Source organism: Dipodomys merriami, unplaced genomic scaffold (genome assembly GCF_024711535.1).
Source record: "Dipodomys merriami isolate MVZ:Mamm:240054 unplaced genomic scaffold, mDipMer1.0.p SCAF_56, whole genome shotgun sequence".
Lineage (NCBI taxonomy): Eukaryota > Metazoa > Chordata > Mammalia > Rodentia > Heteromyidae > Dipodomys > Dipodomys merriami.
In genome coordinates, this window is record NW_027206135.1 from 6,493,775 (window position 1) to 6,518,165 (window position 24,391).

At 40.1% G+C, this 24,391-nt stretch overlaps 1 protein-coding gene across 1 annotated transcript in view; it reads left to right on the forward strand.

Annotated features, from left to right (window-relative positions):
• Positions 1 to 578: 578 nt before the first annotated feature.
• Positions 579 to 24,391, forward strand: part of Cd244 (CD244 molecule) — a 31,862-nt gene continuing 8,049 nt past the window's right edge. The window contains exons 1-3 of the mRNA XM_070000043.1: positions 579 to 767; positions 22,385 to 22,705; positions 22,795 to 23,070. Of these exons, the coding sequence (XP_069856144.1) occupies positions 707 to 767; positions 22,385 to 22,705; positions 22,795 to 23,070 (658 nt within the window). The 5' untranslated portion in view covers positions 579 to 706. The remainder of the gene's footprint in view (positions 768 to 22,384; positions 22,706 to 22,794; positions 23,071 to 24,391) is intronic.

Here is a 24,391-nt window from a genome sequence, read left to right on the forward strand (position 1 = left end):
GCTTCTATGAGATTCTTATATCCACTGAACTACCAAAAATGGCATAAGTGGAGCTGTGGCTCAAGTGAGCCTTGAACATAAAGAAGCTCAGGTCCTGAGTTCAAGGTCTCCCCTCCCCCAATATTTTTTTTTTGGTATTAACTTTCATAGAATCCCCAGGCTTGTTAGATTATTGTACTACTGCCACACCTTAGGTCCTTCCTAAGTCATCCCCCCATTTCTCTCCGTCAACTTTAGCACCCACTTAAACTGAACTTTGCTTTCAGCTCGCTCTAAACTGTTTCCCTTTCACTTCTACAATGTACCATTGGTTTGGGACAGTCTGGGATAGTATAGTTCTCATGTGGCTCTCTTCATTATTACCAGCAGGACCTTCAGGTCATTACAATATTTCTTGGCCAGATGTTTTTTTTTGAGTAGAGCAGCAGGCTGGTTTGTGAGTCACTGTGGCACCTGCCTACTTGAGGCCAAGTTCACTAGCTTAGTTGTGGGAACTGGAAACCAGGTCTAGAGACTAAGGCTTTCTCAACGCCCTTGTCAGCTCACAACAGAAGTGATCAGCCTTGAGTTGAGGAAACTGTGGCTGGACAGGCAGCAAGGTAGTTCTGCCCCCATCGTCTTCCTGCTGACGGGTAGCTGCCGAGTCCATGCACAGCTGAGCACCTAAGGCAAAGAGGAGTGCATTTGACCCCCAAGTCCCGTGAGGATGTTGGGGCAAGTTGTGACCCTCACACTCCTCCTGCTCCTTAAGGGGCAGCAGGGCCAAGGTAAGCGGTTCTGGTTTGGTGTGGGGTGGGGGCTGGCATGGACACGCATGGGTTGATGTCTTCTGGAAACTTAGAGCCTCTACTATGCAATCTACGTGGTCACCTACAGAATAAGATGAGAGGTGACAGGGAGATCACCCTGGTCATTGTAGACCATTGTTAAGGTGTGGCTTTTAGTCTTAGTGAAATGTGATTCTATTGGAAGACTTCTGTAAAGCTGAGGCATGAGCTGTGTGTTATGGCTTTGCATCCACTGTTTCTTCTCCCTGGGGTGCTGCTTCCTGGCTGGCCATGGATTTTCTCCTTCACTTTTCCATGGCTTAGCTCAAATAGTACCTTCTCAATGATGCCTTCGACACAGAAAGTGTCAGCTCACTGTTTTGCAGCTCCTTATCTTTGGCTCCACTTAATGTTTCTCTGTAATTCTCATCTCCATTTTACCTGCTATGCTATTTCTTTAAATCTCTCAGTCTTCAATCCACTAGAATTTGAATTCTTTAGGAACTTTTTTGTTGTTGTTGAGAAGTGCATGTGTGTGTGTGTGTGTTGTTGTTGTTGTTTTGTTGTTGTTGTTTTGCATGTTCACTGGTCCCTTGGCATCCATAACAGGATCTGGCACAAATAGATCTTCAATAAATATTTATTACCACAGTAACACCTCTGCTGTATTCCTATTTCCTTCCTAAATCTGTTGTGAGAAGGTCTGGGCTTGGAAGTGGGGTTCAATGGTGAACAAGTGAATGACCCTTTCACAGTCAAGTCTATACTATCACTAGAATGAACATGAACACACAGACATGATGAGCTGACAGTATCACACCAAATGCATGCATTCAAACATGTTCATTGAGTGAATAGGTAAGTTATTTTTAGGCATCATGGAGGCAGACTGAGGTAATTTTAGAGGAAATATACAGACTGGTGTAGGAACTTTCAAATTGTGGCCCATAGGAGTAGGCCTGGGCTGTAAAGTTCAGTTTGATCCATCAGTTTAGGCTTGGCTGTCCATTCTGAAGAAACTCCAAAAGGTGGGCTGGAGGTCTTGAATCACAAGTGCTTTGGGGTCTGGGTGAGATATGCAGGGAAAACAATGGGGGCAGGGGAAGGGGCAGTGTGTCAGCAATTAGCTCTAAGGGAATGATCTTTAATTGCAATTGCTCTGCTGGATCCAGGTTGGCTCCAGAATGCTCAAGTCATCTGTCTCCATCTCTTCCTTATTGGGTTTCCTCTCAAAATATGAATGGCTTAAAGCTGGGCATGGGAGAGAGTATGGATTCAGAGAACCCTGCTTGCAGTGCTACTCTGATGGGAATCCAGCTCTGTAGAAATCACTCCACACAAGGCCAGGCCAGGCCACACCATTGTCTTTGTAGGCCAGGCCACTATATTACTGACATAGGAACAGAAAAGTGCACTGAAAGCTTAAATAAAAGATTAATTAGACTTTGCCAGAGAACCACGCAGACATCCAGGTACAAAGAATAAAGAAAGGTTTATTGCTGAGAAAGGGGGCCTGCAAGACTCCTTCTCAAGGAAGAAATGAGAAGAAGCACCAGCTATTGTCTGAGTGACCTATATAACCTAGGTGGTTTAGGAAGGGCTAGAAGGGGCTAGGAGGCAGAGACCTTGGTGTGGACGAGTGGGCCAGGGGCTTCATCATGGCGGACTAGGATGTATGGCTGCTGTCCAAATGGTAGATAAAGGGTCCTGCAACTGCCCAGACCTGAAGGGGCTCTTGTTGCCTTATATGGTAGTAGCTGTCCCAGAGGAGTGCCATCCCAAGGTATAGAGGGTTGGAGGCTGATTATTTACTGCCTTTACTACATGGGCCTAGTGTTGTCTACAAAAGAGCATGCTAAGCTTCAGAGAAAGGAAGGAGTGGACTAAGCTATGGGAAGGGAGCTCATTCTGCTAACATGCACAGTTATAAATGCACATCTGAGTGAGTAATTGTTGGAAATACTACATATTTCCATGGTTTACCTTCTCCTTCCTTTACAACTATGACCACGATTTTTTAAAGATTTTTCAATTGTTATTATAAAGGCGATATACAGAGGGGTTTCAGTTACATAAATCAGGTAAAGAGTACATTTCTTTTTGGATAATGTCACCCCTTCCTTCTCGCTCAGTTTTTTCCTCTATCCCCATCCACAAGTTGTATAGTTCATTTTCAACAGTGAGCACACCGCTGCATTACCCTTTGTCTCACTATACTCCCAAAGGCATATATACAAACAAACAAGACAAAAAGAAAAGAAAGGGGCTGGGAAGGTGGCTCAGTGGTAGAGCGCTTGCCTTGCATGCCTGAGGCCCTAGGTTCGATTCCTCAGCACCACATAAGCAAAAAGAAAAAAGCCGGAAGTGGCGCTGTGGCTCAAGTGGTAGAGCGCTAGCCTTGAGCTGAAGAGCTGAGGGACAGCGTCCAGGCCCAGAGTTCAGGCCCCACGACTGGACCCCCCCCAAAAAAAAGAAAAGAAAAGAAAAGAAAAGAAAAAAATAACAAAATAGGAATAAGGACCTTTTTATTTACATTTTCTGGTTCATCTAGATAAATATTATTTTGTATGATCAGATGTGCATAGGCGTTGTGCCTTTTTGTTCCTCTCCTGAGTATTCTCCTTTGGTCTCACTATCTAGAGACTTTTATAATTTATTATGTCCTGGTGTATTTTAGACCTTGCTTTTGCATATGAGAGAAAACATGTGCCATTTGTCTCTCTGAACTTGGCTTATCTCACTTAACATAATTTGTTCTAGGTATGACCATGATTTTTTACTTTGATAGCACAGGTTAGTCTTGTCTGGGAACAAATGGAATTATACGGTATATACTTCTATGTCCAGCTTCTTGTGTTCAATATCTTATGAGGTTTACCTGTGCTACTACTTGTAACTGATATTGTGAAATATCAATAGTAAAATATTGCAAAATATTTCATTGTCTGCCTATTCCATAGTTGATTCATTCTATTATTGATGAACATGTGATGTTTCCCTCCTTCTTTTGTTGCTATTATCATAATGCTGTAAAAAGTCTTTTGTGGAGATAGGTGTGTCAGGACTGTTGCCAGGGAAGAATCACAGAGTGTGTGATACACCTAGCAGATGCTGTCCTTCTGCTCTGAAACAGTTGAAGCAAGAACATCTGGATTCTTCAGAGACACTGGCTTTTGTGCTAATGACCTGTGCTGAGATGTGGAGTCTGGAAGGCAAGAGGCCAAAGCCCAGGGGATCACATCCTTGTGGCTCATCTGCTATCCTGCATGACATTTGGTATATTAGAGTCATTCTTGCAGTAATTAATTACACAGATTTATAAAGTCCCTCCTGTGTTCTAAGAACTCTGTAAGTTTTTGTGGGGAGTCAGAAAAGAAACATGTTGATTCTATAAGACTCTTTCAGACAGTTAGGGCTGGATGTTTGGCTCAGTGGCATAGTCTATACCTAGCTAATGCAAAGCCCTAAGTTCAAATCCCAGTACCACCAATAAAAAAAATCTTTCACACATAAGAAAAATAGACATTTACAGTAACAACTACGAAGAAAGAAAGAAAATGCTAATTGTCATTGTCAGGCAAGATGTATTTATAGTAAAAAAGGAACAGAAATGTGGAGATTTCTTTTCCCTGATCTAGGAAGTTGGTATAAATAGAACAATCTAGGTGAAAGAAATGGCCTAAAAAAAAGTAAAGAATAGGAGCCATTAAAGGTGAATGCAATCATTATCTTAGAGAAAAATATTACAGATAATTCAGTTAATGGATCTAGGACCTGGAACATTGGAACATGAGCCAGATTAATTTGTGTGTGTGTGTGTGTGTGTGTGTGTGTGTGTGTGTGTGTGTGTGTGTGTGTTTGCTGAAGCTTTAACTCAGAATCTCGAATTCTTCCTTGGCTTGACCTAAGCACTGTACTACTATTTGAGCCAAAGCTCCATTTCTGGCTTTTTGCTAGTTATTTGGAGATAAGTCTCTCAGATTTGTCTGCTCAAGCTAGCTTTGAACAGATCGAGGCCTCTTGAGTAGCTAAAATTACAGGTGTGAATCACCAATGCCTGGCTTCAGATTGATTTTGATAAAAGGAATGGAGTTGCTTTGCTTGAGGAGAGGAGTTACTGTGGTCAGTAGGAAGCCAAGTAAAGGGAAGAAAGAAAGTAGGTTGAGGGTGTAAACTTGCCTTGACTGTGGCTGGCCCTGCCTTTGTTGGTATTTTTATTCACCAGGGACCACTTCTGTTGATTTCCCCCTTAAAACTAATAGCATAAGCCCAAACTGAAGTACCGAACAGAGCCCTGACCCCAGTTTTACAGCAAAGGGCCATGCAGAGTTTCATGATAAGGGAAAATCTGGAGTTAAAGCGTAAATACACTTCCCAAGCAAATTGTTAAACTATGATACCCAGTTTTATAACCTACCTAGGTCATGAACCCCCTTGTCACTTTTTTTTTTTTGGGTCCAGTAATGGGGCCTGAACTCTGGGCCTGGATGCTGTCCCTCAGCTCTTCAGCTCAAGGCTAGCGCTCTACCACTTGAGCCACAGCACCACTTCTGGCTTTTTTCTTTTTGCTTATGTGGTGCTGAGGAATCGAACCCAGGGCCTCAGGCATGCAAGACAAGCCACCTTCCCAGCCCCCTTGTCACTTTTGTTGAAGAGATAAGTGCAACTATCTCCTAGGAGCCCTAGTTATCTTCTTATTTGATCAATATCTAACTCCCAGCTACTAACTAAACATACGTAATTTTGCAGTTTCTGCTTTTAAAAACCTCACATAACTTCCCCTTGAGGTGGGGAGTTCCTCTGTTGTTGGCAATACTAACCTCTCCAACCTCCCAGCTTCGATAAAGGATCTTCAAATTTCTCAGTGTGTATATGTATAACAAAACTGAGAAGACTTCAACATCCTCTTGTTGGCCAGTTGAAGTTGTACTGTCTTTGAGACTCTCTTCTGTCCTCTCCTTTGGGGGCTCAAGCCCCTCACCTTCCTCTAATCAACAGATCCAGGAAGCTGAGCTGACGATGGCCCCTGCCCAGCTTTGGAGGCTGCACTGCTGCCATTGCTTGAGGGCTGTTTCCTGATGGTCTTCTGCAGAACTCTGTACTTGCTGCCCACTTCTTCCTGTGGCTGCAGTGGAGTTCATCACCTGTCCTCTGCTCTTCCTCTGCACACTTACTATTTCTTAACCACCGGAAAGCCCCCTATAACTGCTAAGTAGTTACAACAACTGTGGTCTTGGGGCCTTCCCTGAGCACCAAATCTGCAGAGGCTTTCTCTTCTGAGTGAGTACATTCATATGGGTCCTCTTCATCTCTCTCCTAAAGCACATGAGAACTTGTGTTGAAGTTGTCACCAGACAGAGGAGAGGTTTAGTGGAGCTCCCCTTTAAATATAAGAACTCTCACTTAGACTTGACTTTGATCACAGAATAAGAATTTCTGGGCAAGTCACAATGGTAAGAAAAGCTGGTTTTATTAAGTAAACAAGCAGGGAAACAGATGAACAGACAAAACAGAAACACAGAAGGGCAAGGGCACACTCTAGCAGAGAGTGGGTTCTCTCATAGGGACACAAAGACACACAGGAGAAACCCAGAGAGACACACAGCTCCTTGGCCTATTGAGTATTTATAGGGTAAAGGCAGGGGGTCTGGCTTTAAGTTGTGAAAAGCTAAGTGCTTTGTCTTTGCTTTAACTACACCTGGTATTATTCTCTGTGTTTCCAGTTAAGAATGCATCCTTCCATAAAACAGATCCTTATCCTTGAAACAAGGAAACACCCCCGCTATCATTTTGGGGCATCCTGTCAGGCAGTTGTGAATTCTTGGGTGAGAAATGCATCCCTTAGGAAAGAATGCATCCAGTTGCCTCTCTTTGAAGCAAAGATAGCGTTTCTAAGTTTCTAGATACCATATTTCTGACTTGCCTATACGAAGCCTCAGTTTCAAGTTATCCTGTTTCATTTCCCCCAAAATGACTTTTGTTCCCTTAGTCTTAAAGGAAGTACATGAACAAATATCTCCTGCATTTGCTGTTAGCTAGCTGTACCTAATTTTTCCTAGTCTATCCAGCTTCAAAGTTTCCTTTGCATATTGGCTTCCCTCCTCTCCTCTCTACTCCCCTCCCCTCCTCTCTCTTCCCCTTTCCTCTCCTCCCCTCCTCTCCCTTTCTTTCCTCTCTTCTCTTCTTTTTCCCCAGCTCCTTGCATTTCTTCTGTGGAAGCTATGTAAAGTGCTTGTTTAAGTCTTTTGTTATTTGGGGGGGGGGCGGGTATGGGTGGCAGAGGGGAGGTATAGTTGGATCTATTTCCTATTGATTTTAGAAGTTATTTATATATTCTGGGTCTGAGTCTTTATCAAACATATGTTTGAGTTATGAGTCCTTAATCAAATATATTTTAGTACAATATTGGCGATGTTTGTTATACATAGCCACTGAGTTGAGGAACATTGCTTCTGCTTCTTTCTCCAGGGCTTTTAGAATAAAGGGAGTTGAAATTTTTCACAGAATTTTAATATATCTATAGAGATGATCATGTCATTTTGTCCTTTATTTTGTTTATGTATTATATTATGGGTATTGATTTGCATATGTTAAATCATCATTGCATCTCTTGGATGAAGCTAACTTTGTGATATACATTCTATTTAACATGTCACATTCAGTTAACAAGTATGCTATTGAGAAACTTTGCATTCATGTTCATCAAGAGAATTAGTCTGTGATTTCTATTTCTTGTATGTGTGTCCTTATCTGGTTGTGGTGTAAGTGTAATACTGATTTCATAGCTTTCCTTCCCTTCCTGTTTGCTGGAATAGTTGAAGGAAGTTTGTATTCTTTGAAAATCAGTTGGAATTCATCAGTGAATCTGTCTAGTCCTGGATTTTTCTTTGTTGGAAGTATATTATTATCTCAATGTCATTGTTTATTATAGGTCTAAATTGTTTACATCCATTTAGTTGAATTTTGGTAGGTCATATGAATATAGATATTTATCCATTTTAAATAGTGTTTCTACTTTATTGGAATAAATTTTTGAATATTCCTTAATTGAGAATTTACTGAGATAACCCCTTTATCATCCTTAAATTTATTAATTTAGGTTCTCTTCCCTGATTGAGACTTGTCTTGTTTTATCTTTTCAAAGAGCCAACTTTTTGTTTCATTGATTCTTTGCATTGTCCTTTACATTCATTTTGTTAATATCAGCCCCAACATTTTGTTAATGTCTGACCTGATCTATATTATTTCTATTGATTTTCAGTTTGGCTTGTCTTGTTTTTTAAATATTATTATTGTGAAAATACCATACAGAGGGGTTACAATTACATGGGCAAGATAGTGAGTACATTTCTTATCAAGCATTGTTGCCTCCTCCTTTGTTTCCCCATACCATCCTTTCCCCTCTCCACCCTCCCCCCACCCCCTACCCGGCCATAGTTGTAAAGTTTGTTTTTTGACATAATATCTTGTACATCTCATTGTTGTAATGTCCTGTTTTTCTAAAAGCTTTAGTTGTATCATTAGGTTATATTGTAAGGTATATATATATATATATATATATATATATGTATATGTGTGTGTGTATATACATATACATACATATATATATATATATATATATATATATATATATATATAGAGAGAGAGAGAGAGAGAGAGAGAGAGAGAGAGAGTACCATACAGAGGAGTTACAATTACATGGGCAAGATAATGAGTACATTCCTTATCAAGCATTGCTGCCTCCTCGTTGTTTCCCCTTCCCATCCCTTCCCATACTCCTCCCCTCCTCCCCCATCCTCCCCCCAAACCTCCCCCCCACCAAAGTTGTTAAGTTCGTTTTTCAACATAATGACTTGTACATCTCATTGTTGCAATGGGTCCACCTGTATCCCTAGTTAAATGAGTTGTTTTTTTCCCTTCCCCTCCACAAATTATACCAACATCAAATACAGTGAAAGTACGGCTTATACTGTGGGGGAGGGACATACAAAGCAACATAGGAATCATCTTATAAATATGATAGAAACAATTGCATGAAAGAAAAAAAAAGACATTTGAATCCTTATCTTGGGGTTCATTCCACTAACATCAACTTATCTTACCTTTTCTGCTTGACTCAGACATATACTAGTTATTGCAAATAAGGGAAACCATGGGACCTATGTTTCTTTGGGCCTGGCTTACTTCACTTAATATAATTTTTTCCAAACAAATGGGACAATGTCATTCTTTCTGAAGGAGGCATAGAATTCCATTGTGTATGTATACCACATTTTCTTGATCCATTCATCTACTGAGGGGCATCTGGGTTGGTTCCATATCTTAGCTATGGTAAATAATGCTTCAATAAACATAGTTGTGCTGGTAGCTTTAGTATAGTCTTGTTTGTGATCATTTGGGTAAATGCCCAAAAGTGGGATTGCTGGGTCATAGGAGAGCTCTATGTGGAGTCTTTGAGGAACCTCCATACTGCTTTCCAAAGTGGTTGAATAAGTTTACACTCTGTTAGGTTTTTAAAAAGAAGTAGCCGAGTGAGAACTGCACCACGCACATGGTATTCAGGTAAGGGGTAGGTTTATTCAGTAGACCTGCTGGGACCAGGCAAGGTTGGCACTCCACGCAGCTGGCAAAAGAGAAAGAAAAGAGCTTGAGAAGAGATAGACAAGAGCAGAGAGAGCAGAGAGAGAGCAGAGAGAGCTACAAAAGAGCAGCGAGACAGGTAGCCGAGTAAGAACAGCAGCACTCACGTGGTATTCAGGTAAGGGGTAGGTTTATTCAGTAGACCTGCTGGGACCAGGCAAGGTTGGCACTCCACACGTCTGGGAAAGGCCTAGGAAAGAGAGAGAGCTGGGAAAGAGAGAGGAAAGAGAGAGAAAAGAGCTAGAAAAGAGCAGAGAGCAGAGAGCTAGAAAATAGCAGCAAGAGAAAGTCTGGGCCTGGGCTAGGCCTTATCTTAGGGTATGGGCAGAGAAGGGCGTGGCCACATCAAATTCAGATGTGACCTCAGCGGATGCAGATGTGACCTCTTCCAGGTGTGCCAGTTGCCTAGGTGGTAATGCAGGTTCTGGGTGGAGACTTTGCTGGGAGGAGGGTGGAGTCTGCTAGCCATCCAGGAGCAGACCTTACATTCTAGCCTTTCAATAATCATGAAATAGGGCATGGATTCTCTCTGGCTACTTCCTGCTGACAAGGGGCGTCGACAATAGGGGTAAAAGGCTGGAATTTGGTCCCCTCCCAGAGAAGGCAGTGAGCAGCAGCTGTCCCTTGGTGGCGTTGAATCCTTAGATGAAGTCAGGAGAAGTCTCATGAGCATTGAGGGGCTGGAAAAAAAAATACTAGACAGCAAATAAATGGCAAGAGGAAGGACTTGGGGCTGAAAATGTTGGTAGAAATGTCCCTAGTTACTTCTGACATCTGGCGACTAGGTAGAGAAGTCACGTGACAAAGGCAAGAATATAAATTCCTGTTCAGTTAATAGGTAGACAGGTATGGACATTGGATGGGCAGGCTTCTTACTTCCACTGACCTCCCGGCTCTGGTTAATTTTGAAAGGGCAGGCACAAAGTAGCTGACGTGACATCTCCTCTTCCGCCTCTCCATGTTCCCTTGTTCCCCAGACTGGCTGAGTCTAGGTACTCATTGCTGGGATGGCTTGTCCCAGTTGGTATTCAAGGAGGATTGAACTCAGGGCCTGGGCACTGTCCCAGAGCCCTTCTGCTCAAGGCTAGTGCTCTACCATGTTGAGTTACAATAGTACTTCCAGGGTTTGGCTGGTTAGAGATAAGAGTCTTGAGCCATGCTTCCAGCCTGGCTCTTTGCAGGTTAGTTGGGAGATGGAGTCTTAGGTATTTTTCAAACCGGGCTGGCTTTGAACTGAAATCTTTGCCACAAAAGCCTTTTATTATTTCCAATTAAAGCAACAAGAAGAGCAAGTAGAATAAGTAGAGCTTACCTGCTCCTTATCAAGAACTGACCAACAAATATTCTGCAATGACAAAACTCATTAGATGTGATGAGAATTTTAGCATAGATATGCCCAGTATTTTAGAACCATGTAGTCAGTAGTAGAATACACAACACTAAGCAAAAAAGGCAAAACTCAAAACCTAAAATTTTGACAACATTTAGACATCTTTGCTAACAAAGCACATCAGATAGTTGGGCCTCAGTTACCAGGGCCTGTGAAAAGAGCAATTTGTTAGCAAGGCACCTTAGAATAGATGGATGGAGTAGTAAGCTTGGTGGAAGGGTAAGGGTCAGATGGGGCCAAACCCTTAACCCACCATGTGGCCAAGATGGCAAATTTAAGATGGCGAATTTCTGAAAGAATGCAAAGAAAGCCTGAACAAATAGACCAAGCTTACATTGGCTAGCCTTTGAGAGGGAACCTAGAGGGAGGTCCCTGGGACCCAGCTTGCATTGCACTCTTTAGGGCATAAGCCAAAATGTAGAAAAGAGAAAGGGAGAGATAAGGAAAGTTGGACATGAATGGCAGAGAGAGAGCAAAGAGAACCCAAAAGTAAACAGACTTCTGACCATTTACCATTGCAATAGCAAAAACTGTCTACATCTGAGAATGGCATAAAGATGAGGTGCTCTGGCTTTCCAGGGAGTGTAGGAGGCATTTCAAAGGGGTTTCACAGCTCAGGCGTGATTTGCAGCACCCCATTAAATGAGTAGGAGAGTAGTCTGGTGAGTGAAGGAGAGCTGACCAGGCAGAAGCGGCGTCCCCACTTCCCCAGAGCCCTCTAGAGAGAACAACAGAGGACCATAGAGAGTAGCTTCACTCACCAGAGTAGAGAAGTGGTGTGGATGTGGATGTGAAGGCAGCAATGGTATCGATGCGCTGTTTCTACCACAGACAGACTGGTTCTCAAAAGGCCATCAGAACTGTGGGTATTCCTCAGAGCAAAAAGGGAAGAACAAAAAAAAAAGAGAAAAAAGAGGGAAATAAAACCAGAGAGAAATCCCAGCTATCCTGACTTTAAGCCCTTTATCTGAGTCACGGCACCATTTATGTTAGGTTTTTAAAAAGAGGTAGCCGAGTAAGAACTTCACCACGCACGTGGGGTAGGTTTATTCAGTAGACCTGCTGGGACCAGGCAAGGTTGGCACTCCACGCAGCTGGGAAAGGCCTAGGAAAGAGAGAGAGAGGAAAGAGAGAGGAAAGAGACCTTACATATGGATTGTTGAGTAGCACATGTATTCTGAGTGGGGTAGAATATTCCACAGGTGCTCATTCAGTACATTTGATCTATTGTGGCCTTTCATTTTAAAGACATTTGTTGACATTTTTGTCTTGATACCTATTTATTGATAAGAATGGGATATTGAGGATAACTACTATCATGCTATCAGGGTTCATCTATACTTTTATGTCCAGGAGTGTTTGTTTTATGAAATCAGGAGTGCTGACATTCAGTGCATATTTGTTTAAGAGCTAGAAAAGAGCAGAGCACAGAGAGAGCTAGAAAATAGCAGCAAGAGAAAGTCTGGGCCTGGGCTAGGCCTTATCTAGGGTATGGTCAGAGAAGGGTGTGGCCACATCAAATTCAGATGTGACCTCAGCAGATGCAGATGTGACCTCTTCCAGGTGTCCCAGTTGTCTAGGTAACATAGGTACTGAGTGGCTCTTCCAGGTGTCCCAGTTGTCTAGGTAACGTAGGTACTGAGTGGAGACTTTGCTGCGAGGAGGGTGGAGTCTGCTAGCCATCCAGGAGTGGACTTTACACACTCCCACCAACAATGCATCTGTCCGCATCCCCTCCAACATATGTTGTTATTAGATAGGTAGGTTTCATTAGGTAGCCGATAAAGAGAACACCACATGCTATTCAGGCAAGAAAAGAACTGCTGCCCCCGCCATGCATGTGGAGAAGCATGGCTGAAAAGGAAAGGAGGGTGGGAAGGGGCCCACCTCTGAGCCAGAACTTATCTAGGGGGGACAGGAAGAGGTGTGGCCAGGTGGGGAAAGGTGTGGCCACACTGGATCTGGATGTGACCTCAGGGTCTGGGACCCTCCTAAGGTCAGATGGGAGGCATGTGACCAGTGGTGGCCCAGGATGTGACCTAGCAGGAGGGGAAGGTGACTGCTTCCAGTTCTGCCAGTTACATAGGTAACAGATACTGGGAGGAAACTTAGCCAAGAGGAAGGAAGGTGTCCCTGTTCAGATCTTACATATATATTTGAGATTTCTTTGATTTGTGTGTGTGTGTGTGTGTGTGTGTGTGTGTGTGTGTGTGTGTGCTTGTACTGGGGCTTGGACTCAGGGCCTGGCTGCTGTTCCTTAGGATTTTTCCTCAGGCTGGTGTTTTGTTTTGTTTTTCCCTTAAAGCTGTATTTCCAGCTTTTTGCTGGTTAATTGGAGATAAGAGTATCATAGACCTTCCTCCCTAGGCTAGTTTTAAATGATAATGAACAGATCTCAGCTGTCCAAGTAGCAAGAATGATAGGCATGTACCATTAGTGCCTGGTTTTGTGCTGATATTCTGGTTTGAATTCAGGGCCTTGTACTCTGTTTTGGCTTGCTTGTTCACAGCTTGTGCTTTACCACTTACATTATGCTTCCAGCCAGGCTTTTTGCTAGTTAATTGGGGATGAAGTGTCATTTTCTTTCTAGGGTCACTTTGAACTACAATTCTCTGATTTCAGCCTCCTGAGTAGCTAGGATTACAACATGAACCACTAGTATTAGTGTACTTTGATTTTTTTTTTTAATGTAAGCACTCATATCTGTAAACTTTTCCTCTTAGTTCTGCCATTGTGGTGTCCTACAAATACTGCTACGTTGTGTTTTCATTGTTATTTAACTCCAGGAATTAAAAAATTTCCCTTTTATCTCTTCAATGACTCTGTGATCATTCAAAAATGCATTGTTCAGTTTCCATGTGTTGCATATTTTCTGCACTGTCTCTTGAGGTTGATTTCGAGTTGTAATCCATTGCTATCTGTTAAAGGGAGGGAAGCTATTTCAATTTTCTTTTATTTGTTAAGACTTGCTTTATGTCCTAAATTAAGATCCATGTTTTTTTTTTTTTTTTTTTTTTGAGAAAGTTTCATGGATTGTTGAGAAGCACATGTATTCTGTGTGGGGCAGAATATTCCACAGGTGCTCATTCAGTACATTTGATCTATTGTGGCTTTTCATTTTAAAGATATTTGTTGACATTTTTGTCTTGATACCTATTTATTGATAAGAATGGGATATTGAGGACAACTACTATCATGCTATCAGGGTTCATCTATACTTTTATGTCCAGGAGTGTTTGTTTTATGAAATCAGGAGTGCTGACATTCAGTGCATATGTGTTTACAATTGTATCATCTTGATCCATTGTTCTCTTTATCAACACAAACTGACTCTATCTTTGTTTACTAATTCTGACTTAAGATCTGCTTTGTCACTTATGAACATATCTACTTCTGCTTACTTTAAGACTCCACTTGCTTTTCCATCCTTTCATTTCAAGCCTGTGTTTGTCATTACCATGAAATATGCGGTAGGCAACAAATGTTTAGATCTTGTTTTTAATTCAATCTGCCAGCCTTTTAATTGGAAAATTAAGATCATTAACATTTAGAGTTACTACTGAAAGCTATGTAATAATTTCTCTTCTTTTATTTTATGTAATATTTAACCTTTACCTATTCCTCATTACTTACATATTCATCTAATGGGATTTATTTACCTGTGTTTCGATGGTTGTGTTTACCTTCCTGTCTTTGTAGGTTAAGTATCTTCAGCAGTCTACATTAGTGGTCATGCATGTTTTAGCTCTTGTTTATCAAGGAAGATATTAAAATTTCTTCTTCAATTGTGAGGGATAACTTTGTTGGAACAATAATCTAGGTTGGTGGGTTTTTTCTTTCAGAGTACATCATTCCAACTTGCATTTAGAGTTTCTGTCAAGAAATAATGTTGTGATGGTTTTGTCTTTGTATATAACTTGGTGTTTCACTCTTGAAGCTCTCAATAATATTTTTTCTTTGTTTTGTATAGTTAAAGTTTTAATTACCACGTGACTTGGGTATGTTATATATGATCTTATGTGTTTGATTTTCGAAAAACTTCCTGTACCTGGCTGACCATCTCTTTCCTAACGTTTGAGACTTTTTCCGTTATTATTTTATTGGATGTATTTTCTATAGCTTTTGTTTTTACCTGTTCTTGTTCTTCTTTTTTCTATGCCTACAATTCACAGGTTTTGTCTTTTAGAATGATGTCCCAGAAATCTTTTATGTTCTCTTCATACTTTATTTTTTATCATTGTCTGAATGTTCTAATACATCTATCTTGTCATCAAGCTCTAACAACTTGTCTTCTCCTTAATCCAGTCTATTGATGAGGCTTTCTATCAAATTTTTTAACTTACTGAGTTTTTCACTGCTAGGATTTTAATTCCATTTTTGGCTAGGATTTCTCTTTACTGAGTCCCTCCTTTATATCCTGCCTTGTCTTTTTTAATTAATTCATTTGTTTATTCATTCAACTGTTTATTTGTGACATTTTAAAAATTCCTATCATTCTTACAATCATTCTTTTGAATTCTTTGCCTGAGATTTATTGTGAAAGTGTTGACTTTGGAGCAGTCATGTGCCATATTTCTTGTGTCTCTGTATTGGGAGTTGTGCCTCTGTGGTCAAGACTAAGCTATGGGTTTTAGTCACCTGTTATCTTTCATGTTCTCATGTTTAGGCATGACTAGCATGAGTAGCAGCAGATGGGGTCAGTCAATGCATCAGTTATGTATAGTTTCTACCCAGTGGACTATAAGAGTAACTCAGCAGACAAACTTTCACACACATGCTCAGGGCACTATGTCCTATCCTCAGCACCACTGGAGGGAAGAAAACTAGCAGTAGTCTCTTTATAGTTCCTTGTGCCCTGGTTGGTACTGTTTGTAAGCTGAGGGTGGAGCCAGTTAAGGATCACTTGTGCGTTTCAGGGCTACTTTCAATTTAGCAGCTTCCATATATATATTTTTATATATGGAGCTGCTGTGGGCTACAAAGAGTCTTGTGGCCTGTGGGCTAAGTAATTTTCACTTGCTTCCTACTCCTCCAGTTTGTGTCCTCAGGGGCAGTAAGTATCCAAGCTTAAAGGTGTTCTTTAAGTACAGTGGAGAATTGGGAGAGCAATCAGAGCACTGAGTTCTGGAATAGATGGGAAGAACTGATAGAATCAGGCATTCTGCCCACCAGGCTTGGTGCTTTGATATTCTGTCTAACAGTTAACCACTGCATGTGAGGGATGCAGCTGGAGAAATTGTATAATGTGTTACCACACATTATATATGGGTAGGTGGCTTAGTGCTCTTAGTCCCACCTAGTAGCAACCACAGATAGCTGTAAAGCAGAGGCTAAGCACTCAACCACTCTCAGGCTCAGAGCTCTGGTCCTTCAGTGATCTTTAGGTTATAGGTTTTGGTCCTTACCAGGGAGGGTGGGGCCACTCACCACTGCACCCAGTACTTCCCTAGTTCTCCACTGCTGAAATGTCTTGTCAAGTCCATGTCAAACCTTCCTCCTCTCTATTATCACTCTCATGACTTTCTTCTACCCAGACACTGTGGCAAGGGTCACTGGGCTCCTTGAGCCACAGTTGGCTCTTGATTCCAGAGTAGCTCAGTCTCATACAATTCATCTCTCCTTATTGTTGCATTCGAAGATATAAGGAGCATGAAATCTATTTTCTAATGCTAGCCTTCCCATAGGAAGTATAGGGTTATCCCAAACTGAATTGTCAGTTTGTCACCATGGCTACCTTGTGGTTGTGGCTTCAACTTCCTCTTTCTCCATCTGCAGGTGGTGCTGTAGACTGGTTTCTCCTTTCCTCTGTTCTCCTTTTCTCTGTGTTTTTTAGCTTCCCTGCCTCATCTTACCTTTCATATTCCCAATGCTTTTCTTTTCTTCCTGTCTTCAGAATATAATCTCCACCTGATTCTTCTCAGAGTCAAATGGAGGAAATATATATAACCTGTTATATAATACATGAATTTAAAGCTATACCTGTCCTTAGAAGAAAAGCCTTACTTTATCTGTATTACACATTTGATACTTCCTATCACTTGGTCCCTAAAGACTCTCCAAATTCCATTGTGACTTATCCATTGACTCTTAGGTTTTTAGAAATGTATTGATTATTTTCCAAATAACTAGGAATTTTCTGGCTATATTTCTGTTATTGATCACTGATTTAACTTCACTGTTGCTTAGGGATATAATTTCTATGATTTCAATAATTTGGACTTGATTGAGACCTGCCTTAAAGCACAGCACATGATTTATTTTAATAAGTGATTCATGTATGATTGAAAAGAATGTAGTCTGCAGTTTTCAGTAGTTCTGTTTGTATATGTTAATTATGTTAATTGTTTAATCATGTTCAAATCCTAACTTGGGTTTCTTATTTGCTTGCTATATCTGTCACTAAAAGAAATGTGAAAAACTCCAGCTGTGATTGTGTATTTCTTTTTCAGTTTTGTTCTTTCAAATTTTGTTTTATATATATTTTGTAGTTATTATATGTATAGGTGTTTTTTATGTTTGACTGGCTCTCTAAGAAAATGTTCACTTTTTATTATTTTTGAGGTAGCTTCTCACTATATTATCAAAACTACTCTTGAAATCATCATTTTTTTTGCCTTAACCCCCTGAGTTCTTACATTACAGATGTGTCTCATCATACCCATACCCAGCTGCCTTCTTCCTCAGTCTCCTGAGTACTGTAATTACTATGTCACCATTCCAGACTTACTTTTATTCATAAATGACATATAATAATTGTATAATCATGGAGTATAAATTTCAATACATATACACAATTTTCTGAAATATTCTGAAATATTCAAATTTGAACAGTAACTATTGTTGCCCACCAGGTTAGCTTAATGTGCTGCAGAACATTGGAAGTTATTCTTCCTATTAGCTTCTCCTTTGTATATATTAATTATCTTCCCATTTTTCTTCTCCCAAGCTCTTCCTAGTCTTCAGTAACAACCATTCAGTAATCTCCTTCTAGGATGCACAACATCTAGGTGCCCTGCATAAGTGAGATCATACGGTATTTGTTTTTCTCTGCCTGACTTATTTCACCTAACCTTAATGTTCTATCTATGTTTGTGTAAGTGAATGGACTTCATTATTGTTTTATGGCCAAATAATATTCCATTTTGTGTATGTGTGTGTGTGTGTGTGTGTGTGTGTGTGTGTGTGTGTGTGTGTGTGTGTGTGTGTAGATTCTATTTTTTTGGCTACTATAAATAGTTTGGCAGTAAACATGAAAGTGCAAGTGTTTATTTGATATACTGATTTTATTTGAATATATACCCACTTGTGGGATTACTGGATCATGTGGTAGTTCTATTTCTAGCTTATTGAGGAACCTTTATACTATCTCCATAATAATTATAGTAGAGGGATGCTTTATGTCCAAACTACAGTAGAGGAAGTCACATTAGACATGATCTTTATACCATTGTTATTAAAAATTTATCATTTAGATGCTAAACATGATGATACATGATGGCACATGACTGTAAATCATAATACAATTTAACTGTAAGTCAAATTTCCTTAAAAACATCCCTACCTACTCAAAGGTATAACCCCAATGAACATTTAAAATACTATTTATCAAAACAAATTTCAGAAAATGGAAACATGCCTTTTATTTCTTGTTTGTTTATTTATTTTTTGGTGATGGTGCCATTTTTTCTTTGCTTTTGGCCTTCTTGGTTTTTTTTAAATTAATACGTTTTTTTAATTGTGAAAATACCATACAGAAGGGTTACAGTGACATGAGCAAGGAAATGAGTACATTTTATATCAAGCATTGTTGCCTCCTTCTTTGTTTCCCTTTACCATCCTTGCCCTCCCATCTCCCCTCCACCAAAGTTGTAAGTTCGTTTTTCAACATAATATCTTGTACATCTCATTGTTGCAATGAGTCCACCTGTATCCCTATATAAACAATTTGTTTTTTCCCTTCCCCTCCACAAATTATACCAACATCAAATACAGAGGACTTCTGGAGTTTGGTTGTTTTTTTCCCCAGTCCTGGGGCTTGAACTCAGTGCCTGGGCACTGTCCCTGAGCTTCTTTTGCTCAAGGCTAGCACTCGACTACTTGATCCACAGAGTCACTTCTGGCTTTTTCTGTGATACTGAGGAATCAAACCCAAGGCTTCATGCACTTTAGGAAGGCACTCTGCCACTAATCACATTCTCAACCCTGGTTATTATTCTTTTGTCTTTTGAAGGGGGACTAGAGAGGGTGCAGAAATGGAGGAAGGAAGGTTGAACAAATGCAGCCATCAGCAGTAGTCACTATGCAGAAAATGAACTCTGCAACTTGTGGGCCAGGACAGGAGGAGGAAACTGGGGGAAAGCAAAGGATCCCTAAAGCCAAAATAATGCCATTTCAAGCGCATCATTTTTACTAAGTAATGTGGGCAAGGTACTTAAGTTCTTTCTTACTCATTTTTCTCACTCATAAAACAAGGATAACCCTCCCAAAATGTTTCTGTGAAGTTGCTAACACATATTTGAACTTATCTGTCGCATAGTGAGCACTTAAGACATTCTGGCATATTTTTTTTTTTTTTTTTTTGTCGGTCGTGGGGCTTGAACTCTGGGCCTGGGCGCTGTCCCTCAGCTCTTCAGCTCAAGGCGAGCGCTCTACCACTTGAGCTACAGCGCCACTTCCGGTTTTCTGGTGGTTTATTGGAGATAGGAGTCTCATGGTCTTTCTTGCCCGGGCTGGCTTTGAACCGCGATCCTCAGATCTCAGCCTCCTGAGTAGCTAGGATTACAGGCGTGAGCCACCAGCGCCCGGCCATTCTGGCATATTTTTAAGGGACTTATTTGTTAAAATGTTTCATATAGTTGGAATTGTTATCATGTTCCTAGAAAAATAAAGCCAGTTGTTTGTGGTAGCCCAGTTTCACATGTAAATTTTGCCCATCACTAGCAGTAATAACATGGAAATGTAACTTAATCTCTCTCTGTCCGTTTCTTTACACATAAAATAGGATTACAAATTATGGCACAAAATAATGTGTTTCCCTATGACATTTTTCAATGTATGCCAGAAAGTTTGATCTTTTTCATATGCCCTCATCATTGTTCTTTGTCTCTTTCTTCTCCTATTTCCTCCCCATCAAATAGTTTTTTATTCAGGTCCATGCCTTTTGTTTATTTGTATTTATGTGTCTAGATTCTACACATTAGAGAGCACATACAATATTTGTCTTTATGAGACTGGCTTATTTTACTTAATTTCACCAACTTTCCTGAAAATGATATAATTTTATTCTTCTTCATGACTGAGTAATATTTCATTGTAAACGCATGCCACATATTTTGATATTTTCATTTTAATTAACAAATTAATTGTACAAAGGATTTTTATTGTAATATTTACATACACATATATAATTCATTTTGATCAAATTCCTCCTTCCTTCCATCTTTCCTCCTTCCCTTCCTCGCTCCTTCCCTTTCTCCTTCTCTCTCTCTTTTTCCTTTTCTTTTTCCTGGTGTTACTAGGGTTTTGCTCAGGGTCTCAAGATTGCTAGTCAGGTGCTCTACCACTTGATTCATGACTTTAACCCTTGACCCCTACTTTTCCTCCCTCATATGCCACATGTTTTTTTTATCCATTCAACAGTTGATGAATAATTAGCTGCTTTGATTTGTATCACAATAAGCATCCATGTACAGGCATGTCTATTTTAGCTTGACATTCCTTTGGATATATGCCTAAGAATTGTATACCAAGATCATATGGTAGTTATATTTTTATGTCTTTGAAGAATTGCCATACTGGTTTCCATAGTAGGTACAGTATAGTGCTAAAGGTTCCATCCCACACAACATTCCTCTCTCTCCTTCTCTCTCTGTCTCTTTCTGTCTCAATTTCTGACTTTCTTTCTCTTTCTCCATTTCTTTCATTTTTTTTCTTTTTCTTTCCCTTCCTCCTTCCCTCTCTCTCTCCCTCCCTCTCTCCCTTTTTTCTTCCTCCCTCCCTCTCCTTCTTTCTCTTTCATTTCTTTCCTTTTTAATTTTAATAACATTTTATGTAATCTGATAGCTTCAAAATATTATCATTTCAATATGCAATTGGCATTATATACAGTAGCATTTTACCTGGATAGTAAGTAGCCAACATAGCCTTCAACATCCTGGGTTTAAGTATTCTGTCCTGACATAATTTCAACATTCTCTTCCAAAAGTCAGTATCACAAGGCCACTCTTTTTCCTAAAGGAGTCAATCAAACAAAATGGCTCATTTGCTTCTTTCTTTCTTTCTCTAGATATGAACTCAGACTCTCATACTTACTTACCTTGCTTGCTTAGCTGGTATTTTCCCACTTGAGTCACAACTCCAGTCTTATGTTTTGCTGGTTATTTTTGGAGATAGGATTCTGCCAGCTGTTTGGTATGGGCTGGCTTTCAACTTTGAGTTCCTTGATCTCAATCTCTTAAGTAGATAGAATTATAGGTGTGAGCCACCAGTGCCCAGTTTTCTTGATGATAGCCTTTCTGACTGAGATGAGATAGAATCCTAATATTGTAATTTACATTTCCTTATGGCTAAGGATGTTGACATTTCTTCATGTGGTTTTTGTGGCTATATGTACTTCTTTTGAAAACTATCTGTTTAATTCACTTGCTAATTGGATTTCTAATTCACTTGTTAATTGGGTTATTATTTTGTTGTTGTTTGGTTATCTAAGCTCTTTATATATTTTAGATATTAATCCCTGGTAAGATGTATGGCTTGCAAAATTTGCCTCTCATTCTATATGCTGTTTGATCACTATGATAATTGCAGAAGTGTTCAAGTTGATGCAATAATCTCCTTTGTTACTTCTTGCTCTTATTTCCTGAGCTAATACATTCTATTCAAATATGCTTAGATTTTGAAGTATTTTCCTTGTGTTTTCCTACAATAGTTTCAAAGTTTCCTGTGGTTGATCCATTTTTAATTTCTTTTTATGCAGGGTGACAGGGGTTTAAGTTCAGTCTTTTACATGTATCTATCAAGTTTTCCCAAAATAATTTGTTTGAAAAGGCTGTCTTTTTTCCAATGTATAGTTGTTGTTGGTTTGTTGGGTTTTTTCATCATTGTTAAGAATCAGATGGCTGTGGCTGCATAGTTTTATTTCTGGGTCTTCTATTCTAGTGGTCTATGTGTCTATTTTTGTGCTTGTACCAAGTAATTTTTGTTACTATATCTCTGTAGCATTATTTGAGGTTAGGTATTGTGATACTTCCAGCACTGCTTATTTTTGCTCAAGATAGCTTTAGCTATGCATGGTCTCTTAATTTTTGGGACATTTTTTCTATTTTTATGAAGAATGACATTGGGATTTTTATGAGAATTACACTGAGAGATTCTAGATATGTGAGTGGTCTATGTGTTCTTTCAGACTAAAGGACAGAGGTGGAGAGAAGGAGAGGCAGATAAAAATACTTCAAACTTCACTTGGGCTGTGGGCTCTTTGTCCTCTTCTCCCAGCTTAAAGGAAGTCACATCTAACTGGGCTGGCCTCAGATATTTCCTGTCACGTTCTTAAAAGCAATGATAAGATAGTCTGGATTTTCTTTCCTAGAATGCCCAGATTCTACTGACAACTATGTGGTTTGCCTTGCTGGAAAGCCTGTCAAGCTCAGACCTCCCAAACCACAGACAAAGACAAAGATGTACTCTGTTGAATGGAAGCTCCAACGGCCCGTGAATTCTTCTGCAATACTGACATGGAAGAATAATTCTATTCAGATGCTTAGTTATGACACTAGATTTGGTTTTGACAATGAAGACTTAACTCTTCTCATTGAAAGAGCTAAACCACAGGACAGTGGTCTATATAAAATGGAGGTCACAGAAGACTCTGGGCATATTTGCACTGTGTCCTTCAATGTGTCAGTATTGGGTGAGTTTCCAAGACTGCTCATTCATCCTTCTGATTCCTGAATGATTTGTACTTTTCAGTACCTTTCTGATCATAATCTCTACTTCCAGATCATGTTGAGAAGCCCCAACTGTGGGCGCAGTGGAAAGCCCTTGATGAAGGGATATGTCAAGTGGCTCTGTCCTGCCTGGTCCCTAGGGATGACTATGTGAGTTACACTTGGTACAGAGGGAGTGAGGTGATTGCCACACAGAAGAACCATACCTACGTGGAGGAGCAGATCCATGTCAGTGGCCCACACACATACACCTGCAATGTCAGCAACCCTGTCAGCTGGGACAGCCATTCCTTTAACCTCACCCAGGGCTGTCTGGGAGACTCCTTGAGTAAGTAGAACACTTTAGGCTATAAAGGATTTGAAAGTGTTGTGCCACACATCCAGGTTCATGTGTAAGAGATGCTTGATTGTGAGATCCTTTGGCTTCTTCCCTCAATGTCTTGTAGCCCCTCCTCAACAGGGATCTGGCCTCTAGGTACTTTTTAAAAAAAATAAAGCCAGGCCTGTATTAGTCTGGACAAGAATTGTATCGTTTTCTCTCCACATAGGGAATATCTACTTAATGGATGAGGCCTATAATGGCTTCTGACCATTATATTCTTGCTATGAGATACTTATGAAGACCTGCTTCCTCCTGAGTGATAATTTACCTCAAGCCAAATAGTTTCCAAGGAGTAATGATACTGTAAAGCAAAGCCCTGGGTCAGTGAGATCATTAAGAAAATCACAAGGTACCTAAAAGAGTTCTGGGCTTATTGCTTATTCAAAGGGTTGCCTGGATTAAATTTGAATGTTTATTAGATCTTTATTAGATAAATAAGGACTTAATGAGCCACTAGACTTGACATTAGGAAATAAAATAACCACAGAGTTTCTAATAAAACTAAGCACTTGTGAACAAAAAAAGAAACAAGCTAGGCTGAGGAAAGGTGTGGGGATACTGGCTTTGGCCCAGGCCAATCATGGCTTCACCATTCTTCAGTTCTGTGATCCCAGGCAGATTCATTAAACTTGGGGAGTTCTCACTTTTCCCCTGTATAAAATGGGAAAGGGAATAGTAAGTAGTTCACAGGATTGCTGTGAAGATTAAATGAGATCATTGTCAAGAGCTAGTCAGTTGGTATCTAGAAAAACAGTTTCTTTTTTTTCCCTCCTGTTAGTGGGATTATGCATAAGGCTGTATGTGTAACCCAAATGCTAAATGTAGAAGTTCACCTGAGGAAGAGCAGTGGAGCCAGAAAAATCAGGAAGGTAAAATGGAAGACTTTCCTGGCACAAAGTAGGTGTGCAACGAATGTCTGTTGAGTTAATAACCATAGCTGAAACATTTTCTGTGCAAGATGCTTTATACATATCACAGTATATAATTAACTGCCACAGGTTAATAACGTTCCTTTTTACAGATGAGAAAAGTGAGGCTCAGAGCACTAAATAAACAGCAAAAAGCTTCTAGAATTTATAATCTGGACCAGAGCCGTCAAATATTACTATCTGACATCACTCAGGGGAAGTCACTCAAGTGGGCAGAAAGATAACCTTGATGATGAATTCATAACATATGAGGAGGCCACCACACCAAAGAGGAGGGTTTTGCTTTACTTTGTTTGAATATTGGAAGTTGAACTCAGGTCCCTACCATAATACCCCTA